The sequence below is a fragment of the Sphaeramia orbicularis genome, chromosome 6 (assembly GCF_902148855.1).
Source record: "Sphaeramia orbicularis chromosome 6, fSphaOr1.1, whole genome shotgun sequence".
NCBI lineage: Eukaryota > Metazoa > Chordata > Actinopteri > Kurtiformes > Apogonidae > Sphaeramia > Sphaeramia orbicularis.
Genome location: NC_043962.1, coordinates 1,302,067 through 1,323,682, shown reverse-complemented (window position 1 = coordinate 1,323,682; position 21,616 = coordinate 1,302,067). Strand labels below are relative to the sequence as shown.

The window sequence follows — 21,616 nt, the reverse complement described above, 5'->3', positions numbered from 1 at the left end:
CACACACACATACACACACACACACACACCTACACACACTCACACACACATACACACACACACACACACACACACACACACAGACCACTTGGCTTTTATAATATAGATTTCTAATGTTGTGATTAGGGATGTAACAATATGTAAATGTCATATCACAGTTATCATTATTATCGCGGTATTGTTGAAATTGTGCTCAAAATCTTCAAAAAGTACTGATACACACACTGAAAGAATTTAACCAAGTTGTAATTAAAAAAACAACAACAAACAAACAACAAAAAAAAAACAAATAAAATAATGGGTACAATGTCCCTTCTGTGTCAGAAACATTCACATATTAACCCTTAGTGGTCTGAGTCTATTTTGTCCGTTTTTCAGTCCTTCTGATTTGGCCTTTATATACTATAGAAACAAATGTTTACTATCCCCATGTTTGGGATCTGTTTTTTCAGCACAACTTCATCTATATCATCTGTCTATTATTTTTACACTTTAACCTACTATAAAGACACAAAAGGACAGAAAACACAAAAAATATATAAAATCTGATTTGAAAAATGTATATAATTTCTTGCATAAATAACACACAGATGCTTAACGAACCTTTTCACAGACTTTAAAAGTGAATATTGGTTCCAAATATTTGGTATAAAAAATTAAAATTGTAATAAATTGAGACTTAACTCAAATATTTGACATAAAAGCAGATCTTTACATCAGCGTTTTCCCCTAAAAGTGCGGTAATCAAACACAGTTATCATGAGAATTAGAATTTAAACAGTAACACTAACCATCTGCAATTTTACGGCGGTTTATCGTTATACCGATAATCGTTACATCCCTAATTGTGATTTGTTGCTCGTTCTGCTCTGACTTACAGTTTTCTAAACGGCAGAACCTTTCATTCTGTAGAAACAACCTAAGAGTCTGACTGTTTCATCCTGTGTCTTGTCGTATCCTTCGAATGGAACTAAAACCCTCAGAGTCAGATCGGTTTTAACCTCGAAACGGAGAACAAACGCATGCATTTGTTAAAGAGACAATTATGAATTCAGCCTGGGGGGGGGCTGGCGTGTGTGTGATCAGATCTTTGTGCCTCTGTGATGTTTCCGCAGCTTTGATCCGTCCACATTAACTCTTGCTTTGGCGGCGGCCTTGTGTCCGTGGTAGCCCCGCCCTTTGGGATTACGGGCCCGTATGATTGGAACGTGCTTCCTGCTCGGCCTGCGGGCACAGTCAGTGAAATCGTTTTGGCATGAGAGTTGTGAAGTGGATTCTCCTCTCAACTGTAGGCCTGGGGTTCAGGCCTTTCACATATCTGTTTGTGTTTTTTTTCTCTCTGTCAGCTGTGTCAGGTCCGTAGTGGAAACCATCCTGTTACATGATGTCAAAACGTATGCCAGCCTTAATGCGCAGCTTTTCATCTGACAGCAGCAGCTTATGTTTTCTACGTTCTGAGTAGGGATGGAACCAGATGAACATTTCATATCACGGTTATTGTGACCAAAATTATCACGGTTATCATTATTATCGTGGCATCGTTGAAACTGTGCTCAAAATGTTCAAAAAGTACTTTAGGTACGTACTATAGATATAATTACTAGTAGTAGTAGTAATTACTTGCAGTAGTAGAAGTACTATAGATATAATTCAATAACAGAGAAAAACACCTTGAAATTCAATTATAATTCTTCTATTTTAAAACGAAAATCAATTAACAACAACAAAAGCACTCAGAGAGCGCAGACCTCCACCAAGGCAGATCAGTAACCCCCCCCCCCCCAAATCAGCATCATTTGTTCCTTGTGCCAGTATCAACATTTCCTGAAATTTTCATCCAAATCCATCCATAACTTTTTGAGTTATCTTGCACACAGACAGACAGACAGACAGACAGACAGACAGACAGACAGACAGACAGACAAACCAACACCGGCAAAAACAGAACCTCCTTGGCAGAGGTAACTATACTCAAATATTTGACATAAAAGCAGAACAAATCAAACACGGTTATCATGATAATTAGAATTTAAACGGTAATACTAACCATCTGCAATTTTACCACGGTTTATCGTTATACCGGTAATCATTCCAGCCCTAATCCTGAGTCCTCATAAGAAAGAAGAACAACCAAAAAAGCAGGTGCTCTGTTGGAGGAATAGCACAACTGTATGGCCTGCTGTTCAGTGTCTGTTTCAGCACCACGGACAGCGGCAGGCAGACTCTGGAAAATGCCCCTCTGAATATTTGATCCACCCAGGAATTAGACCGAAGCACTGCATGTTTACAGCAAATCTATAAAAGCCCAAACCTCACAGGCTGGTACACTTATAGTGCATTCAGTTGGATATTTTACCTTCTCTTAAAGGTGTAACATATCCTCTTTTCCACATCTGCTCACCCGTCTGTCACAGATTACTCATACGTTCACATTAGACTACATTCACACAGCAGGTCTTAATGTACAGTTCAGATTTTTGGGGTGAAATCTGATGTTTTTTTGTGTGCTGGTTCATATTCCACATTAAATGCAACTTGTATCAGTTTTGAGTCTGAACTGAATGTGACCCTGAAGTGACCCACAAAAAACAGAAGACAGAATTGGGTCAGTAAAAGAATGATTATGATAAAAGTAAAAAAAAACAAACCTCTGGACTAAGACCAAGGTAAGAAGAAGTTTGAAGAAGTTAAAACATCTATCGATCCCTACATAAATACAAGAAAAATTGAAGAAATAAGTAAATAAATAAGTAAATTATGTGCAATTGGTGAGAGTAAGAATTTTAGTTATTTTTGCTAAATCCATGTTTCAGTTCAATTTTAATTTTTCTGTTTTTAAACGAAAATCAATTAACAACTAGTTTTTCTTTTGTTTTTGAAAAGAAAATCCAATTACCAACAGACACACTGACCATTAAACAGGTGCCAAACCGGCCTGTGGGATGCATTTTCAAAGTGTAAAATTTACTCTGAAAATGCAAACAGTCAATGGTACCGTGAAAATGACAACATCCGGTCTTAGAAAACAAAAAAAAAAACAGGTGTATGTTTGACAGCCCTGCTTTAAACATTCTGGTGGCTATTTATTGAAATGCTAATCCTGTCACGCTGTTGCTCGTTGGGTTTTTTTTTGTTTGTTTGTTTTAACAGTGTGTGTGTGTGTGTGTGTGTGTGTGTGTGTGTTCTTTGATCTGCTTTTCATATGGTCGTACAGCTGTGTTCTGACGTGGTTACAAAGGCCGGACCAGATGTTTGGGCCAGCTGTCTATGACACAGGCTGTTTGTGTTGTTGTTGTGCGTCTGTGTGTGTGTGTGTGTGTGTATATATGTGTGTGTGTGTGTGTGTGTGAGCGCTATTGTATCATCCAAATCAACCTTCCCCTCTTTTTGTCTGTTGGTTTGTTGAACGTGTGCGAGAATACGATCAGTTTATGGGGGGGGGGGGGGCTTATTTCAAGAAAATTTTCAGATTCAACTTTAGCCCAGATTTTCTAATGCCATCCAAACACATGCTCCAATAGGTTCATGGGTTCATCTAAATCCCCCATAGGTGTGAATGTAACAGTGGTTGTTTGTCTCTCTATGTTCAGTCTGTGATGAACTGGTCACATGTCCAGGGTGAACCCCGCCTTCACCCGTAAGTAGCTGGGATAGGCTCCGCCCCCGTGACCCTAGTGAGGATAAAGCGGGTTCAGAAAATGAATGAATGAATGAATGAATGAATGAAGTGTTAGTGATTCCACACTCAGATGGCATGTCCATGTTTGAATCTTTAGTCTGTACTGTGTCTTTAAAGGACTAAAGGCCTGGGGGGTCCCACCAGGAAACCAGAGGGAACAGAACTGATGAAATATTTGATAAATGTCGGAATGGTGTGAATTTTTGAAAAAACTAGTCATTTTAGTGACCTTTAACCTCCAACATAACCTTGACATTAGACTGTTCCTGGTCCACAGTACTCTGTCCATATAATGTGACACTGACAGGATCATGAACTGTCCCATCATGAACATATTTACACACTGAACTGGACAAAAGAGAGGAGAAGCTGGGAAAGTTACGAAAAACATGGATTTTCAGAGTTAAAAAAGTAATTTTCGGGGGGGGGGGGGTTTGAACAAAAATTTCAAAAAAATTCCACAGGAGTGCTTCGAACATCTTGTTGCATCAGTAAATCAGGACTAATGTGGTATTTGATATTAAGCCCCCCCCCCCCCGATTATAAGACTTAGCTCCATTCAGGAACTTCCTGCTTCACCGACACTCGAGCCCACGAGGAACGTTTGTGTGATTGCGACACAGACGGTGAACGTGGTCGCACTCCTTATATGGTCATGTAGTTTGGTTAGAGCGAGTGTGCGTCCGCTACAGAATGAATCAGAGCGCTGTTACATCAGAGGGACGGGATCACTTCCACTGCTGTGTGTGTGTGTGTGTGTGTGTGTGTGTGTGTGTGTGTGTGTGTGTGTGTGTGTGTGTGTGTGTGTGTGTGTGTGTGTGTGTGTGTGCGTGTGATGCCCTACTTTTCACTGACATGCAGATGTATGGACTATTATGCAGCAGTAGTATCGGACCGATATATATTGATTTTATTCGATATCAGCCTTAATTTTTTTTTTTGAGATAGATATTTGATCAGGCACCTGTGTGGGCAGCACTTGAAGTTCAATAAATGTTTAAACGAATACTATGTGTATTAATAATTTCATTCACATTGCTGCATAAAAATCTTAATTATCTGACTGTTTCAACTGTATTTTATGGTCAGTGTGCTTTTTTTAAAAATAAAAAATGGCTTTAACCTCCTCAGACCCAGGAAATGTCAGCAAAGTACCAGCTTTTTTTTGTTTGTTTTTTATTAAATCAGTGCCGATATTGGAAACATCATGATGCAACAGTTTTTTCAGATGCAGTTTTTAAAATTTTATGGAATGTCCTTTGTGGTGGACAGTTTTCTTTTCTTTTGTATAAAGTTGTGGAAACTCTTGTCCACAAATGAGGACAACATTCTGGTTCTGGTTTCAGGTTCTGCTCACAGATACACATTGGTCTAAACCCTTCTGTTTGTTCTGTCTTACAGTAACAGACTCCTTCTGTGTTGTGCCCCTTTATGTTTACAGTGTGTTGTTCATGTTGTGTTTTATTTACTGTTGTGTTTACAGTGTGTTGTTCATGTGTTTTATTTACTGTTGTGTTTACAGTGTGTTGTTCATGTGTTTTATTTACTGTTGTGTTTACAGTGTGTTGTTCATGTGTTTTATTTACTGTTGTGTTTACAGTGTGTTGTTCATGTGTTTTATTTACTGTTGTGTTTACAGTGTGTTGGTCATGTTGTGTTTTATTTACTGTTGTGTTTACAGTGTGTTGTTCATGTGTTTTATTTACTGTTGTGTTTGCAGTGTGTTGTTCATGTGTTTTATTTACTGTTGTGTTTACAGTGTGTTGTTCATGTGTTTTATTTACTGTTGTGTTTACAGTGTGTTGTTCATGTGTTTTATTTACTGTTGTGTTTACAGTGTGTTGTTCATGTGTTTTATTTACTGTTGTGTTTACAGTGTGTTGTTCATGTGTTTTATTTACTGTTGTGTTTACAGTGTGTTGGTCATGTTGTGTTTTATTTACTGTTGTGTTTACAGTGTGTTGTTCATGTGTTTTATTTACTGTTGTGTTTGCAGTGTGTTGTTCATGTGTTTTATTTACTGTTATGTTTACAGTGTGTTGTTCATGTGTTTTATTTACTGTTGTGTTTACAGTGTGTTGTTCATGTGTTTTATTTACTGTTGTGTCAGATTAAAGCCATCAGTAAAGTAGGTCACTGGGTTGATGACTGTTCCCATGAGGCTCTCAGATATGTTTAAACACAGGGGGATGGGTTAAACCCTGAGAGAAGAGTAGACAAACTAAGGTAAATGTGTCCATATGTGACCTGGATCTGATCTGGATCTGATCCAGACCACTTTCCTATATGGTCCTAAATCTGATCCAGATGTGTCTACACATGTTTTATCTGTGTTTTTACAGACCAGTGCATTATCATTTAGTTTTTGCATCACATCTATGATGGGAATGTTTAAAATAACAACATTTAATACACGTGTCTGACTATTGTGTTTTATCTTCTGGTTGTATTTTTAGATACTATTTATCTTAATATTGTGTATCTGTTTGATCAGTTTTAGTATATCTTATCTTTTATATCTATATTTTTTTATTAGTTGTATTATATTTTGTATTTTTACATACATCCTTGAACAGCACTTTGGACACTTGGCTTTGTTTTAGAAATAAACCTGACTTTGACCTTCACCTTGACAAATAAAGAATCTGAATCTGAATCTGAAAGGTTCATGTTGAGAAAGATTCACCTGGAAGTCGCCGCAAAAATAGTTGTGGGTCTTTAACCCTGTAAAGCCTGAACCATTAGATCACTGACAGAAAATTCCAGTTCTTTGAAATTGGATTTATTTATGTTTGTCACATTGCACCTACCAGGGTTATTATCGTAAATGAAAACTAATGAAATGATGAAAACTAGAATTGAAAAAACATTTTCATTAACTGAAATAAATAAAAACTAGAATTAAAAGGAAAACCATAACTAACTGAAACTGAATTGTGTGTTTACAAAACTAACTAAAACGGATAAAAATTATGGATAAAATTCCCTTCATTTTCATTTTTGTCAATGTCGGATTGATACGAAATCGATTTATTTCGCTCTAGCAGTTTTCTGTGCTGGCACCATATGATATTTAATGCTCGGTCACCTGTGTTCACTTGTGGTTTCCAGTCGTCTTCTGGTCCCCACTCTACCTGGAAACATGGAGACTAAAGCAGCAGAGTCCTGTCTGGGATTGATTTGAATAGGAGCACAGAGAAGAAGAGAAAAGAGACCACTGAACTACAACTGAACTACAACTGAACTACAACTAAACTACAACTAAACTACAACTAAACTACAACTGAACTACAACTAAACTACAACTGAACTACAACTAAACTACAACTAAGCATTTAGAAAAACATGAAAACTAATAAAAACTAGCAAACCTGCGAAGTGTAACGGCAAAGGTTATTACCTCCGCCAGGAGGTGTTGTGGTTGCTTTGCTTTGTGTGTGTGCGTGTTTGTTTGTTTGTTTGTTAGCAAGAAAACTCAAAAAGTCATGGACGGATTTTAATGAAATTTTCAGGAAATGTTGATACTGGCACAAGGAAGAAATGATTAAATTTGGGTGGTGATCAGGGGGCCCATGGGGGCCCACTGATCCGCCTTGCTGGAGGTCTGCGCTCTCCAAGTGCTTTTCTTGTATTTTCATTGGGGTTTGTTTGTTTGTTTGTTTGTTTGTTTGTTAGCAAGATAACTCAAAAGGTTATGGACAGATTTTCATGACATTTTCAGGAAATGTTGATACTGGCCCAAGGAACAAATGATTAAATTTGGGTGGTGTTGGTACGGGCCGATCTGCCTTGGTGGAGGTCTGTGCTCTCTGACTGCTTTTCTAGTTTGTAAATGTAAATATTGGCATAATTGAATGTTATTTTTTGCACTAAAACAATTTGGAGTTGTCATTATTTATTGCCCACCGTGCTATTATTTGACTGGTTCCGTCCCACTTCAGATTAAATTGGGCCGAATGTGGCCACCGGAAGAAGATGAGTTTGACACCCCTGATGTAGAGGACTTCAAAACTCATGTATCAAATATGATCCGTTTGGTGTTATAGGGTTAAAGGTTCAATGACCGGACCTAGAACTGGTGAATATTTGTTGGTGTTGTGATTTGACCCTTGTTGTTGTTTTCTTCAGGTACATTCCAGGGCCAGTGGGTCGGCGGGATGCGACACGGATACGGGGTCCGCCAGAGCGTCCCCTACGGCATGGCGGCCGTCATCCGCTCCCCGCTCCGCACCTCCATAAACTCCCTCCGCTCCGGCTCGGAGCACAGTAACGGCACCGCCCTGCTGGACCGGAGCGGGGCGGCGGTTCCGGTCCCTCCGCCCGTCCCCGGTACCCTGACCACCAGCGTGTCCATGTGCAGCACGGGCAGCAGCGGCAGCAGCCCCGCCGTGTCCCGCGGAGGCTTCGTGCTGACGGCCCACAGCGAGGCCGAGCTGCTCAAGGGCAAGAGGAAGGGCGGGCTGTTCCGAAGGTCCATCCTGTCCGGGCTCAAGCTCCGGAAGTCCGAGTCCAGGAGCTCGCTGGCGTCGCAGAGGTCCAAACAGAGTTCATTCAGGAGCGAAGCCGGGATGAGTACGGTGTCATCAGCCGCATCCGATATCAACTCTACTATCAGGTATGAACAGAGACAGAGACGGATAGGTGGGGAGGCGAGGGGGAGGGGGGGTCTTCCCACACCCCTGTTTCCTGGATGCCATCTGGGGCGGGGGGCCCCGGGGGGGGGGGGCTGGAACATTGGCTTGGGGCTCACCTGGCTGCATTGCTGGGGGGTTGCCGCCCTCTGATGAATGATGTGTGCGCATGGGGATTGTGGTGGTGGTGGGGGGGGGCGCTGGGCTAGCCACTCTCTTGCCCGCCTCAGGTCGTGTTGGGACCGGGAAAGATGTGTGTATGCGGGCATCGGGGGTGTGGCGGTTGCTGGTGGGGTGGTGGACCGCGGTGGGGTTCCTGGCGGCTGGTGTCGCCGCCCTGGGCTGCGGTTGGTGCTGGGGCTGCGCTCGGGTGCCGCGCCTTGGGGGGACTCGCAGCGGGGCTGCTCGCTGCTGGGGGGGGCGGCACTCCGGATATGTGTGTCTGGTGTGTGCAGGTGGGTGGGAGGGGCTGTTGATGGATGTGGGTACATGTGTGGGTATGTGTGTACATGTAGATGTGTACGTGTGGGCGTGCATGTGGGTAAGTGGGTATGGGTGGAGGTGTTTGTGTGTGTGTGTGTGTGTGTGTGTGTGAATGGTCGAACATGTGGGATGGGTGGTGTGTATGTCTGGGAGTCAGTGGGTGTGTGTGCATATGCTTGTGTGGGTGAGTGGGGGACTGGGGTGTGTGTGGGGTTTAGGGGTTGGGCTTGGTGGGATGGGGGGGCGGGCCCCCAGGCCCCCAGGGCACTTGGCTGTGGCATCGGGGTGCGCACTGGCCTGCAGCGGGTGGCGGTCTGGGCCGGCCTGGCCGCCCGGTGTGCTGGATGGGACCCCTGCCCGGGGAGACGGGTGGCTCCTGGGCTCATGGGGCTCGGGGACCGGCACCTCGCCTGCCCCTGGGTGGCCGGCCCCCGGCGGGGGGGTGGCGGCCGGCGTCCCTGGCCTCCTGGGGCCTGTGCTGGGCTGCTGTGGGGCCTCTGGTGGGGGCCTCCCTCGATCATCTTCGGGGCGGGCACACTGTTGCCTCTCGGGGGGGCGGGCTGGATCCCCCCTCTCTGTGGTGTCTGCTGGATGGCCGGGCCTTGGGGCCCTCTGGGTCGGTCCCTGGTCCTTGGAGGGGGGGCGGTTGCGGTTGCATGTGTGTGTTCTTCACCTCAGTCTGTTTGCCTGGTTCACTCTGTCACAGCAGATGAATGTGAACAACTGATGTTGTGTGGATTTGTTTCTGGTATTATTTGTTATAGGTATTATTTGTGCGAATGTGGTATACGACATTTTGTTCATGCTTTCTTATATTCTTCATTTCATAGGTCTTATGCATCTCATTGTGTGTTTTTTTTTTTGTAGTTTGTTTTGTTTTGTTTTCTTCTCTCTCTTCTGCCCAGTTTACTCAGTTCTGGTTGTAGTTATTGTCATCATTATAATTGTCTCCATGGTTGTTGCTGTTTGTATTGTTGATACTTTCTTGTGAGGGTCTTCTCCACCTTCTTCTCTCTTGTTTTCTCCCCTTCTTCTACCCCCCCACCCCCACCCCCCATGTCAGGTCCGGCATCGAAATGTGGTTCAACTAAACTCATAATAAACACAGTAGAATATCAAAGGGCGCTTCATATACTTTATGAAGTTACCCTTGGCAAAGCAAATTTGTTCAGCACCAAAAGGAACCAGACTACCATTTTGCTGTTAGAACGCTGGACAAGACAAGTAGGAAAAAAAAAAAAGTAGTGTGAGATACTCGCTGGTAAAATGTCCAAATAAAAGAGGATACACAAGCAAAGGTGTTAGAAAAATGGGCAATAATGACTGGGAGTACAGTTGGTGTCGGCTGCTGCCTTATCGGTACAGACAGCTGCCTGTCAGCCAGCTGAGCCCATAAAAAAGAAAGAAAAAAAAAAAAGGTATGAACAGAGACGGAGAGAGAGAGACAGAGAGAGAGAGGGAGGGAGGGACAGAGAGAGAGACAGAGAGAGAGAGAGACAGAGAGAGAGGGAGAGAGAGAGAGAGGGACAGAGAAACAGAGAGAGAGAGAGGGAGAGACAGAGAGAGAGAGGGAGAGAGAGAGAGAGAGACAGAGAGACAGACAGACGGACAACTATCCATCCATCCATGTACCCGTCCGTCTGTCCATCCATCCATCCCATATCCAGTAGTATCTGTGTTGGATAAAGGACTGGATCTGAACTAGACTCAGTAAATCTGCTCAGTCCCAGTAGATCATGCATATATTCACTGGGGTCAGTCCACGACCTACTGGAAATGACCTTTGGATCAGCTGGTTCTGGGCCCTAGTTTTGGAGCCTTTGGATCAGCTGGTTCTGGTCCTAGTTTTGGAGCCTTTGGATCAGCTGGTTCTGGTCCTAGTTTTGGAGCCTTTGGATCAGCTGGTTCTGGTCCTAGTTTTGGAGCCTTTGGATCAGCTGGTTCTGGGCCCTAGTTTTGGAGCCTTTGGATCAGCTGGTTCTGGGCCCTAGTTTTGGACCCTGGTTGTCAGTCCTGATGAAACCATGTATATTCGTTTCAGGTCCAAATAGCGCTGAGCCCCTCCCCCCTGGATCAGGTCTGGATCCTCCATGTGTGTCCACATGTCAGTGTTCATGGACCACTTGTTCTTTGGTAGCTCGTACAGATCCATGTCCAGTCCAACTGTCCTTCATTTAATTTCAGATTTCCCATGTTCCTTTGCTCTGGCTGTGTTTACTGCTGTACTCCGTCATGTTGAGCAGGTTGGTTTAAGACACTCAGTCTGACTGAGAGGGGCGTGGCCTGGGGGGGGGGGGGGGGGTATGACGTATGTGCATACCCTCTATATGGATGGAGCATATGGTCCATCCTCTGCGTTCAGTAGATGCGTATTTCTGTCCGTCCTCTGGGAGCAGATACGAACCCAAAAGGAGGAAACAAAGCAGTACCACCAGGAACCATAGGGGCAGTGTTGAGATTTAAACAGAATGATTTCCAAAAATGGTGGAACTTTTCAAAGAGCAACTCTCTGAGTTGGTGAAAAACTAACAACATTTTTGACAACTACCTTTCTCAATATCAACATTGGTCCTGCCTCCTCTGTGGCGGCATGTTTGTTTCTTCTTCCATCAAAAACTTTGGTCTTCTTCGCAGTATTTGACAGGTGTGTTCATGTAGAGCAGCGCCCTCTGGTGGCTCCATTAACAAAAGCTTATTCCAACACAATGGACGCATGAAAGTATAAAAGCAGTGATGGTTGAAAATGTTTGAAACGGACGTACCTATTTATGTACTTAAAGTGAGAATAAATGTGGAAGACTTATTTTCTAAAAGTTGTCGGAAAAGTACAGTTGAAAGCTTCGTAAAGATGAAGATAATACACTAGAAAAATCTTTGCAATAAAAGCTTTTATTTTTATTTCTTTTCTCAAAGTTTGTTACACTCCAAGTATGGATCTTTATTAATCAACCAAACTAATATGACCTTTTATTTTTCCAGTCTCGGAGATGCGGATGCAGAGTTGGCCGTTGCTGACGATGACGTGGACGCCACGGCGACAGAGACCTACTGCGGAGAGTGGAAGAACGACAAGCGGACGGGTTTCGGCGTGAGTCGGCGGTCCGACGGGCTGCAGTACGAAGGGGAGTGGCTTAGCAACAAACGCCACGGCTATGGCTGCACCACGTTTCCTGACGGTACAAAAGAGGAAGGGAAATACAAGCAGAACATCCTAGTGAGCGGGAAGAGGAAGAACCTGATCCCCCTACGGGCCAGCAAAATACGAGAGAAGGTGGACCGAGCGGTGGAAGGAGCGCAGAAGGCCGCGGACATCGCCCGGCAGAAGGCGGAAATCGCCCTGTCCAGGTAACAGCTGTGGATTTGTCTGTTTGTCGATCTTTTCAGTCCGAATAAAAGGCTATTTCTAATATTTTCTACTAACATCAAAAATCACACAAGATTACAGAGTGTGAAGAAAAAACTCTTCTGATACTAGGTCTATGTACGGTGTTTTAGAAGTATCTATAACAGTTAGCGTGTCACTCAGCTAACATGGCTAGGACTTGTTGTACCACTTTGTGACACTAGAGTGAGTAGTGAGTCACTGTAGCAGCTTGAGAAGAAGATGATGTAGAGTTGGTGTTTTGGTCAATAACACATCCTTTGTAGGTGCTGGAGTGGATTATAAGGCACTGCAGCGATTAGCTGTAGCATCATCCAGCCACAGTTGGTTCATTAGCTTATGCTGCGTCCCAGGCAACCCGTAATTTGTGTTTTTCCATCCTTCTACCGGTGAAAATGCACTGGAATAACAGTCAAACCCATGACTTCCCACCTGTGAACTCATACTAGATCCATGTTCTCCCAGTTCCGAGCTCTGACGTCACGTAGCCCGTGAAACAACAGTGGCACCCCCCCATGGATGTGGTGTTTATGGAAATTGTTTCATTACCTCCGCCAGGAGGTATTGTGATCACTTTGCGTTGTGTGTTTGTTTGTTTGTTTATTTGTTCTCAACTTTAGAGTAAAACTCTTCCACCCATCTTTCCCAAATCTTCCCCACAGATAGGCCTAGGCCCTGGGACCAACCCATTCCATTTTGGTCCCAGTAGGCCAAAGTTCAAGGTCACAGCAAGGTCACAACATCTACAATTTTCCATCTGTCATCACTGAGCAATTTTCCAAAATTCATCAAAATTCGAAACGTCTCCAATTAGCCTCCAATTGGATCCACCTGTAGCTTAGAACAATGTCTTGTATCTGGAACTAAATTGTCCACATCCACTGTGGAATGTGGACTCTGTGGACATTTACATTGAACACTGAAAATCCCATTTACCACACATTTTTCATTCACTTATGTTTCTGTCTGGTTTGTGTATGTTTCTATCTGGTTACCTCCACCAAGGAGGTTATGTTTTTTCCAGGGTTTGTTTGTTTGTTTGTTTGTTGGTTAGTTACCAAGATAACTCAAAAAGTTATGGATGGATTTTCACAAAATTTTCAGAAAATGTTGATACTGGCACAAGGAACAAATGATTAAATTTTGGTGGTGATGGGGGGAGGCAGATCAGTCTTGGCGGAGGTCTGTGCACTCCGAGTGCTTGTCCAGTTAAAACAAGGTATTTCTCTAACGTTATTTATCTGCAAATGTTCTGCATAATCGGCAGCTACTCTATCATTAGCTAGTTTTCAGTCCAATGAGTGCAAGAATTAATTAATACCAAATACGTATCCAAATATATAACTAACGTAACATCAAAGGTAGAACAGCTTCTCTTTCCTTATGTGCTGCTTTTTCCTCCTCTGTTTCCCTCAAATAAGCAACGAACAAACACCTTCAGCGATACAAATAATTGTAAATGAACATAATGTACAGTCCACCATGCTGGTTTGTTTACATCTAACTCCCACAATTCCTAGCACTCAGGCAGTTTGGCGTGACTTGCCTGGAACGTTACAGAGTCGTGAGTCGTGGTTTGAAGTTGTGACTTACGGGCTCAAAGACCGGCCTGGAACGCAGCATTAAATTACATTAAAATAAATGACAACAAGTAGTTCCAGGCACAACAAACCCCGCCCCTCGCACGTATTGTATCTTATTTTGGCATCGATCCAGCTGATGTCATCATGTCTATGCATGTGCTGATGTCAGATCAATTGCGTCTCTATATGTGGCAGGTTTGAAGTAAATTGAAACAAAATGGATTTTTTTATCGACAAGAGAATGTGAAATTTCACTCATTATAAGTAAATGGGAAAAAAAAAAGATTTTAAAAAATCATCAAAATCATTCTATTCCAGATCAATGGCAGATTAAGAACAGGATTAAGGTTAAGGTGAACTTCAGGTGAAGGAGGTTCTGGTCCAAATGAAACAGCAGGTGAAGCCAGACCGTCTGTTTAAGAGCTAGTAAGATGTTGACGAAGCTGCTTTAACGAATGGAAATGAGCGTCTGCGGGTGTTAGAAGTGTGTTGAATGAACTAAAACAATAGCACACTTTGGGTTCTGCTGATGATGGGTGTGACCTGACTTTCTCTCCAGCTGACAGAAACTCTAACACAGGGATATGAAGCAACAGTTTTATTTTTCAGCTCTGAACCCAGCAGAAATTAATTAGCCGCCCAGGGAGTTGTAGTCATGGACTCCCATAGTTACTCTGCTCTTATGGGGACCCATCAGAAGTAGGCCTGTGACCCAGTTTGGCCCCTGACCGTGTTGTCTTTACAGAACCAGGTTATAAGGCCACGGTCGGAGTAATCCACTGGCATCTAAGGCTGTGTATCGGCAAGAATCTGGTGATACAATACAAATCCCAATACTAGGATCACGATATGATATATTACGATATATCATGATACTGTTAAAAAGGCAATTTTTTGTTGGTTTTCTTTTTTAAAAATGATTATTTCCTTGAAGAATTGAATTACAGCAGAAATCTGCACAAATACTAAACACATTTTGATTTAATCAGAACAGGATCTAATGTTATATCACCAAATGTTCCGGTGTTCAAACTCTGTTTTACAGACATTCCAGTTTCAGATCCTGATCGAATATTCATATTCTATTAGTTTATCAGTAACATCAGAACAGGATTTTAGTTCAGTCCCAACAAAGGAACGAGCATCTGCCTCTCAGACCGTAAAAAGTGCTTTTAGGATGCTTCAGATAACCATTATTTAATAAAACAGTGTTAAATAATAATAAATAAGGTAGAAACAATAAAGACAAACAAAAAACAAAAATGAAGGTCCGCCATATCTGCATTTGAATAAATACCTAAAAATATTGATACAGTACTATTTAATATAGAATAGAATAGAATAGAATAGACTTTATTTGCCATTTGCACAGATACGTCGCAGTATAGGTACATTGGAATTCTTGTGTGTTTCTCTGAGTCAGAAAAGGAGTTAGAAAAAGATACAGATATGACAAAGAAGACAGATACAAAACATAAACACAGCTAAAACATATAAAAAACAGTTACTGCACAGACAAACACAAATACACATTTGTAAAATCATAGTATTATTTTAAAAAATGTAGTAATAATAATAATAATAATAGGAGTACTGAGAGGTAACAACAAGTTATTGCACACTTGAATTAAAAGTAGTGGGATACAGTATGTGAAATGAAATATTGAATATATCAAAATATCGCGATATATGGCAGAACTGATATTTTCTAATAGCCCTACTGGCATCAGCGGCTGTCGGGGTTTCTCTGAAATCTCATTTACAGACGTACACGAAAGTTTGGATGAGTAAGTATCAAAGTGAACAGAATGAATAAGATATGTGAAGAACTGGGCAGAAGTTTTATTCCACAGTTGAAATTCCATCTGCTGACAGATGGATTACAGAAGCCATTTATGAAAAGTCATACTGCTGCTCACCAGTAAAAGGTCCTTTAAGGTCAAGAGTGTCAGATATAGGAGGACCAACTTGGAATATAATAGTCCTAATTATGTTTCATCAGTGTGTAATAAGATGAACATTAGAACTGTTGGGGTTGATGACCTCAGAATAAAGCATATACATACATACATACATACATACATACATACATACATACATACATACATACTACATACATACATACATACATACATACATACATACATACATACATACATACATACATACATACATACATACATACATACATACATATATACATACATACATACATACATACATACATACATACGTACGTACATACGTACGTACATACATACGTACGTACATACGTACATACATACATACATACGTACATACGTACATACATACATACATACATACATACGTACGTACATACGTACATACATACGTACAGTACGTACATACATACGTACATACGTACATACATACGTACGTACGTACGTACATACATACATACATACTTACATACATACATATGTACATACATACGTACATACATACGTACGTACATACATACATACATACATACATACGTACATACATACATATATACATACATACATACATACATACGTACATACATACATACGTACATACATACGTACATACATACGTACGTACATACATACGTACATACGTACGTACATACGTACATACATACGTACATACATACATACGTACATACGTACATACATACGTACATACGTACATACATACGTACGTACATACATACATACGTACGTACATACATACGTACGTACGTACGTACGTACATACATACATACATACTTACATACATACATATGTACATACATACGTACATACATACATACGTACGTACATACATACATACATACATACATACGTACGTACGTACATACATACATACATACATACATACGTACATACATACATACATACATACATACATACGTACGTACATACATACATACATACATACATACGTACGTACATACATACATACATACATACATACTCTTTCTTTGTGTTTCTGTATATTAGAGTGGATGTACGGCTGTGATTTCCATTTCGTCTAACTGCTGCTGCTGTCTGGGCCAGGACACTGTGGAGAAAGAGATTTTTAATCTTAATCATCTTTTTTCCTGGTTAAATGAAGATTATATAAAACATTTTAACATCTGTGTTGAGGTGTAAAAGGTGTAGAGCAGGGTTTTGGTAAATAAAGATGGCTGTGCTCTGGATTTGAAGTTAGAAATGTCCTAAAAATGAACATGTCCAGTATGTTCGAGGCTCACCAGGTCCAGTCCCTTCCATTCAGGACACAGACTGATGCACTTTTTTTTATATTCCTGTCAGATTTTCATGTAAAGTCATGCATCCCATTTGTCATCAACCCTTAAAAGACCTACAACTATTTTTCAGGCAACATCCACCTGATTTTTTTCCCTATAAGGTTCAAGGTTCCTGTATTTGTACCCGTGGGTAGATTTGTTTTGCAGACGTAGTGATTGTTTTGGCATTACAGCAGGACATACACTGAAGCTGTTCGGCAGGTACTGAATTGAGCTTACAGACAGGACAAAAAGGGCTCAGTGTTCCACCATTCATCAGTGCAGCAGCGTGGATAAGGAAAAGAATAAAATAAATAAATAAGATCAAATAAATAAAAACAAGATGCAATAGAACACAATAAAAACCCAGAGGAGATAAAAACAGTCTGGGATAAAAAAAAAACAGGATAGGAACATAACATTTAAAAATGTGAAGTCACAATAATAATAAATAGAACAAAGAAACAGAATAAATAACTAAAACAAGTAAATAAAGTGCAATGTCAGTATTTCTTCCTGAGCTCAGTGACGGCGACAGGAACAAAACTGTTTTTATAAACGCTGTGTCCTGAACCTGGGACTAAGAACCTCCGTCCAGAGGAAAGGAGCTGGAATTCACCTGGTAAAGGATGGGAGTCATTATTCAGAACTGATGGAACCATCCTCTGGACCTGTTTAGTGGACAGGGAGGCGGGACAAGACTGGGACTGACCAATCAGGGGACTGGACCATCTGACTGTTTGATTCAGTGAGTTTTTCTGCAGCTGAGGTCTGAGCAAACCACGGCACCAGGCAAAAAGATAAGACAGACTCAATAAAGGAACGATCAAACAAGGTTAATACATTTCCTAAGTGATATATCCTTATTAATTATGTATTTTTCAGTAAAATCAGGTATTTTCCTGTATTTAACTTAAAGCTGAGTCCAAAAAGCTGCCGTATTCACCATAATAGTTCCTTCAGTGTGCGTCTTCAGAGGGAACAGAGCAGAACTGTTGTATGTAGGCTGTTCCACACATCCGTCTGTTTGGAAAACACGCTCATTTGGTTTCTTGACAGAAGTTTTACCCAAAGATGCAACTGCCATTAAATATGAAACTAGAGCTTGGAGATAACCAGCCAAGACTAAATTTAGTCAGAAACAGACAGCGTGGCCCTACGCAGAGCTCAGAGGTAGTCTACCAGCACAGCACACACACATTCACAGGGTTTGTGTGCCGTTTACTACAAACAACACACGTATAATTTAAGGATAAGTTTAAATTAGCTGTAGCCGCTATGATCAGCTAGTGGCTCCACCTACATATTCAGTCAGATGATATTAGAGATCCAACTAAGGATGCAGGATTCAAGGGAGTTTTGACCATAATAATCAGAACTGCTCTAAAAATGTCCAGTAAAACAGTATAAATTCACCCTCAGAGCCAAAAGTTGTTGTTGATGAAGACTTCAAAACCCTCGGATGTTTCAGTGACTCAGTGGTTACAACTAAACTTGGCAAAATAAAAAAAAAAAAAAAGGTAAATTTGTCATATTCTACAACAGCGTATTAGGGCCACATAAGAAAACAAAAACACATCACTATTAGAATAAAGTCGTAAAATATTGAGATAAAACTGTAATTTTATAAGAATAAACTTGAATAAAAAGAGAGTCATCATTTTGTAAGAATAATATTTTGAGAACGAAGCCATAATATCATGAGAATAAAGTCATAGTTTAAAAAAAAAAACCTCATAATTTAATGAAAATATTGTCATACTTTAATGAGATTAAAGTCATCATATTTCGAGAATAAGCCATAATGTTACAAGAATAATAGTATCATTTAAAAATTGGTGAAAAAATATCATAATTTACCAGAATAAAGTTGTACCCACTCGTCTCTTTAATGGAGAACTGTGAACATTTGGTGAGGTTGTGTTGTTATTTTATGCTTTTACTCTCTGTAAGGTGACGTTGGGTGACTTGAAAGGCGCAACCAAATAAAATGTATTATTATTATTATTATTATTTTGTTCTACTTTCATTTGGGGTTTACGCACAGAGGCCAAATACTGAGCCTATTAGCCCCGCCCACCAAATGCTGAGCCTGTTAGCCCCGCCCACCATCAACACATTGGCATTAGTCGTCCGCTCCAACAGAAGTGAAAGTTGATGCTTCACTTGTTGCGTTCGCTGTAACTGGAAACTGTCATCAACAAGGATTAAGGATCGAGATTTAGAAATTAGGACTTTTATCGCACTGTTGCGAATTTATTTTCAAAATATTACGATTTTAACTAAGTAAAAGTATGACATTATTTATGTTAAATTATGAGTTGTTTTTTTTTTTTTTTTTTTTTTTAACTTGGACTTTATTGTCATAGTATTATGGCTTTATTCTCTTAAAATTATGGGTTTTATCTCCATATTTTACAACTTTATTCTCATAGTGACAGTGTTTTTATTTTCTTATATGGTCCTAATACACCATCATAATTTTCATCACTGTTGAGAAACAAATATTTGGATTTTGTTTGCTATGCTGTGGTACACTATAAAAAATCTAAATCTGACCAAGTGTATTTTTCTCATTTCTAGTCCAAATATCATCACACTTAAAATCAGACAGAATCACCTAAAGAGGAACTTTTCAGTGAGACATAAGAACTGATTCTTATTTTGAAAATGTTATTTCAAGAAATCTTTTCACTTGTTCCATTGGCAGATTTTTTTTGTTTTGCTTGAATTAAGCAAATAAATCTGCGAATGGAACAAGTGAAAATGATCTTGGTCAGATTAGTGTCAATCAGATTTTCCAGATCTATTTTCTATAAATCAGTTCTTCTATCTCAGTGTAAAGTTCCTCTGTAGGTGATTCTGTCTGATTTTAAGTGTGATGAGATATTTGGAGCAGAAATGAGACAAATACACTTGGGTAGATTTAGATTTTTTACAGTGTATGCTATAATCTAATGTCATTTGTTCTGACATGTTAACATGAATAATGTCTAAATGTTACATTTCTCTAAAGGCGTCCGTATAGATTCCATTGGAATGTGGAATCGTTTCTAACTGATGCGTGTTTGTGTTTTGTTAGGTTCTATTTCTCTTGCGTTTGCTGCTGTGTTGTGCACCCCTCACCTGAACACTGGACTGACTCTATGTTCGTCTGGAACATTGTTTGAACATAGCAGGCCTGCTTTTCCCCTGGAGCCAGAAGTGTTCTCACTGAGTCCAAACATGCACTAGTAGTTTGGACTTTTCTGTTTTTTTTTCTTCAAACTTGATCTAAACTGTGTGGATGTGTGGTACTGCAGCCAAACCCCATAGAACTTAGTATTTTAACTCTGGGCAATGGAAAAAAAAAAGCAGCTTTATCAGCGGTAGTGTTATAAAAAAGACACCTAGCATTATACAGTTTTGTGTTTTTATATTTTTATAAAGACCCAAACGTCCACTGGCGACCAAAAGCATCTACTGAACTAAAGTGTTTAATACCTGCTGATCCACTAATTCTATTGATACATGGAAATAATTGGAATAAACCAAAAAACAAAACCTTGAAATATGGCACAAAAGTGAACAAATCCTTCTTAAGTGAGGGGAAAATGAGCAAAATAGTTTAAAAATGAGCAGCATTCCTCAACAGTCTGAACCCTGTATTTAGATCATTTACCAGGGGCGTAGGTAGGGACTCCAGGGACCCGTCCCTACCAGTATCCATCCACTACTGTGTAGTCCCTATCAGTCCAACCGCTGTCCGTAGTGTTTAGTCGATGACTATGGCACACAAAGGGTTAACAGTCGGTCTCTGGTAGAAGTCCCGCCTCAAACCTAAATGTCGCTCTCTGATTGGCGCTTTGGTTTCGCTAACGTACATGTGATTGGCCGTCCCCACTGTCACTCCATCTACTTGTAAAAGGAACCTGTTAGTTGGGCAGTTGTACCGCTTAGCACAAGTTTCCAACATGTTTGTATTTGTTCTGCCTGGGTCACGTCAGCTAGACGGGTTAGAATATCAGTGGAGTCATTTACATGGACATTTGGACGTGTGTGTGTGTGTGTGTGTGTTTGGTAATTAGGATGTAAAGGATGTCAAAGAAAAGAAAACTGAACATAAGACACTTCTATAGGAGTCCCAGTGTAAGTTAGTTCAAGGGTCTAGAACTGTAGAGGCTCAACACAGATACTGAAGAAAAGACACTATTTAATGCTAAACAGAAACACTTTTTAAAAGTTATTACCTCCGCCAAAGTGGCTCTGTTTTTGCCAGCACTGGTCTGTCTGTCTGTGTGCAATGTAACTCAAAAAGTTATGGATGGATTTGGATGAAAATTTCAGGAACTGTTGATAGTGGCACAAGGAACAAATGGTTAAATTTTGGTGGTGATCGGGGGCAGGGCACTGATCTGCCTTGGCGGAGGTCTGCGCTCCCAAGTGCTTTTCTAGTTTAACTTATTATTTTCATGTATTTCGATGGAAGAGAGCAACTGTATAAAAAAAAAAAAAAAAAAAACAAAGAAAATTTGTGGGGAAAACACAATAAAAGCTCAGATTGTAAATGTGATTCTAGATGTGATTTTATCCATATTTTG

General features: G+C 40.7%; 1 protein-coding gene across 1 annotated transcript in view; it reads left to right on the top strand.

The window, feature by feature from the left end:
- The window catches only part of jph3b (junctophilin 3b), a 79,977-nt gene that overhangs the window by 22,490 nt on the left and 35,871 nt on the right, over positions 1-21,616 (top strand). The window contains exons 2-3 of the mRNA XM_030136482.1: positions 7,808-8,294; positions 11,773-12,138. Of these exons, the coding sequence (XP_029992342.1) occupies positions 7,808-8,294; positions 11,773-12,138 (853 nt within the window). The remainder of the gene's footprint in view (positions 1-7,807; positions 8,295-11,772; positions 12,139-21,616) is intronic.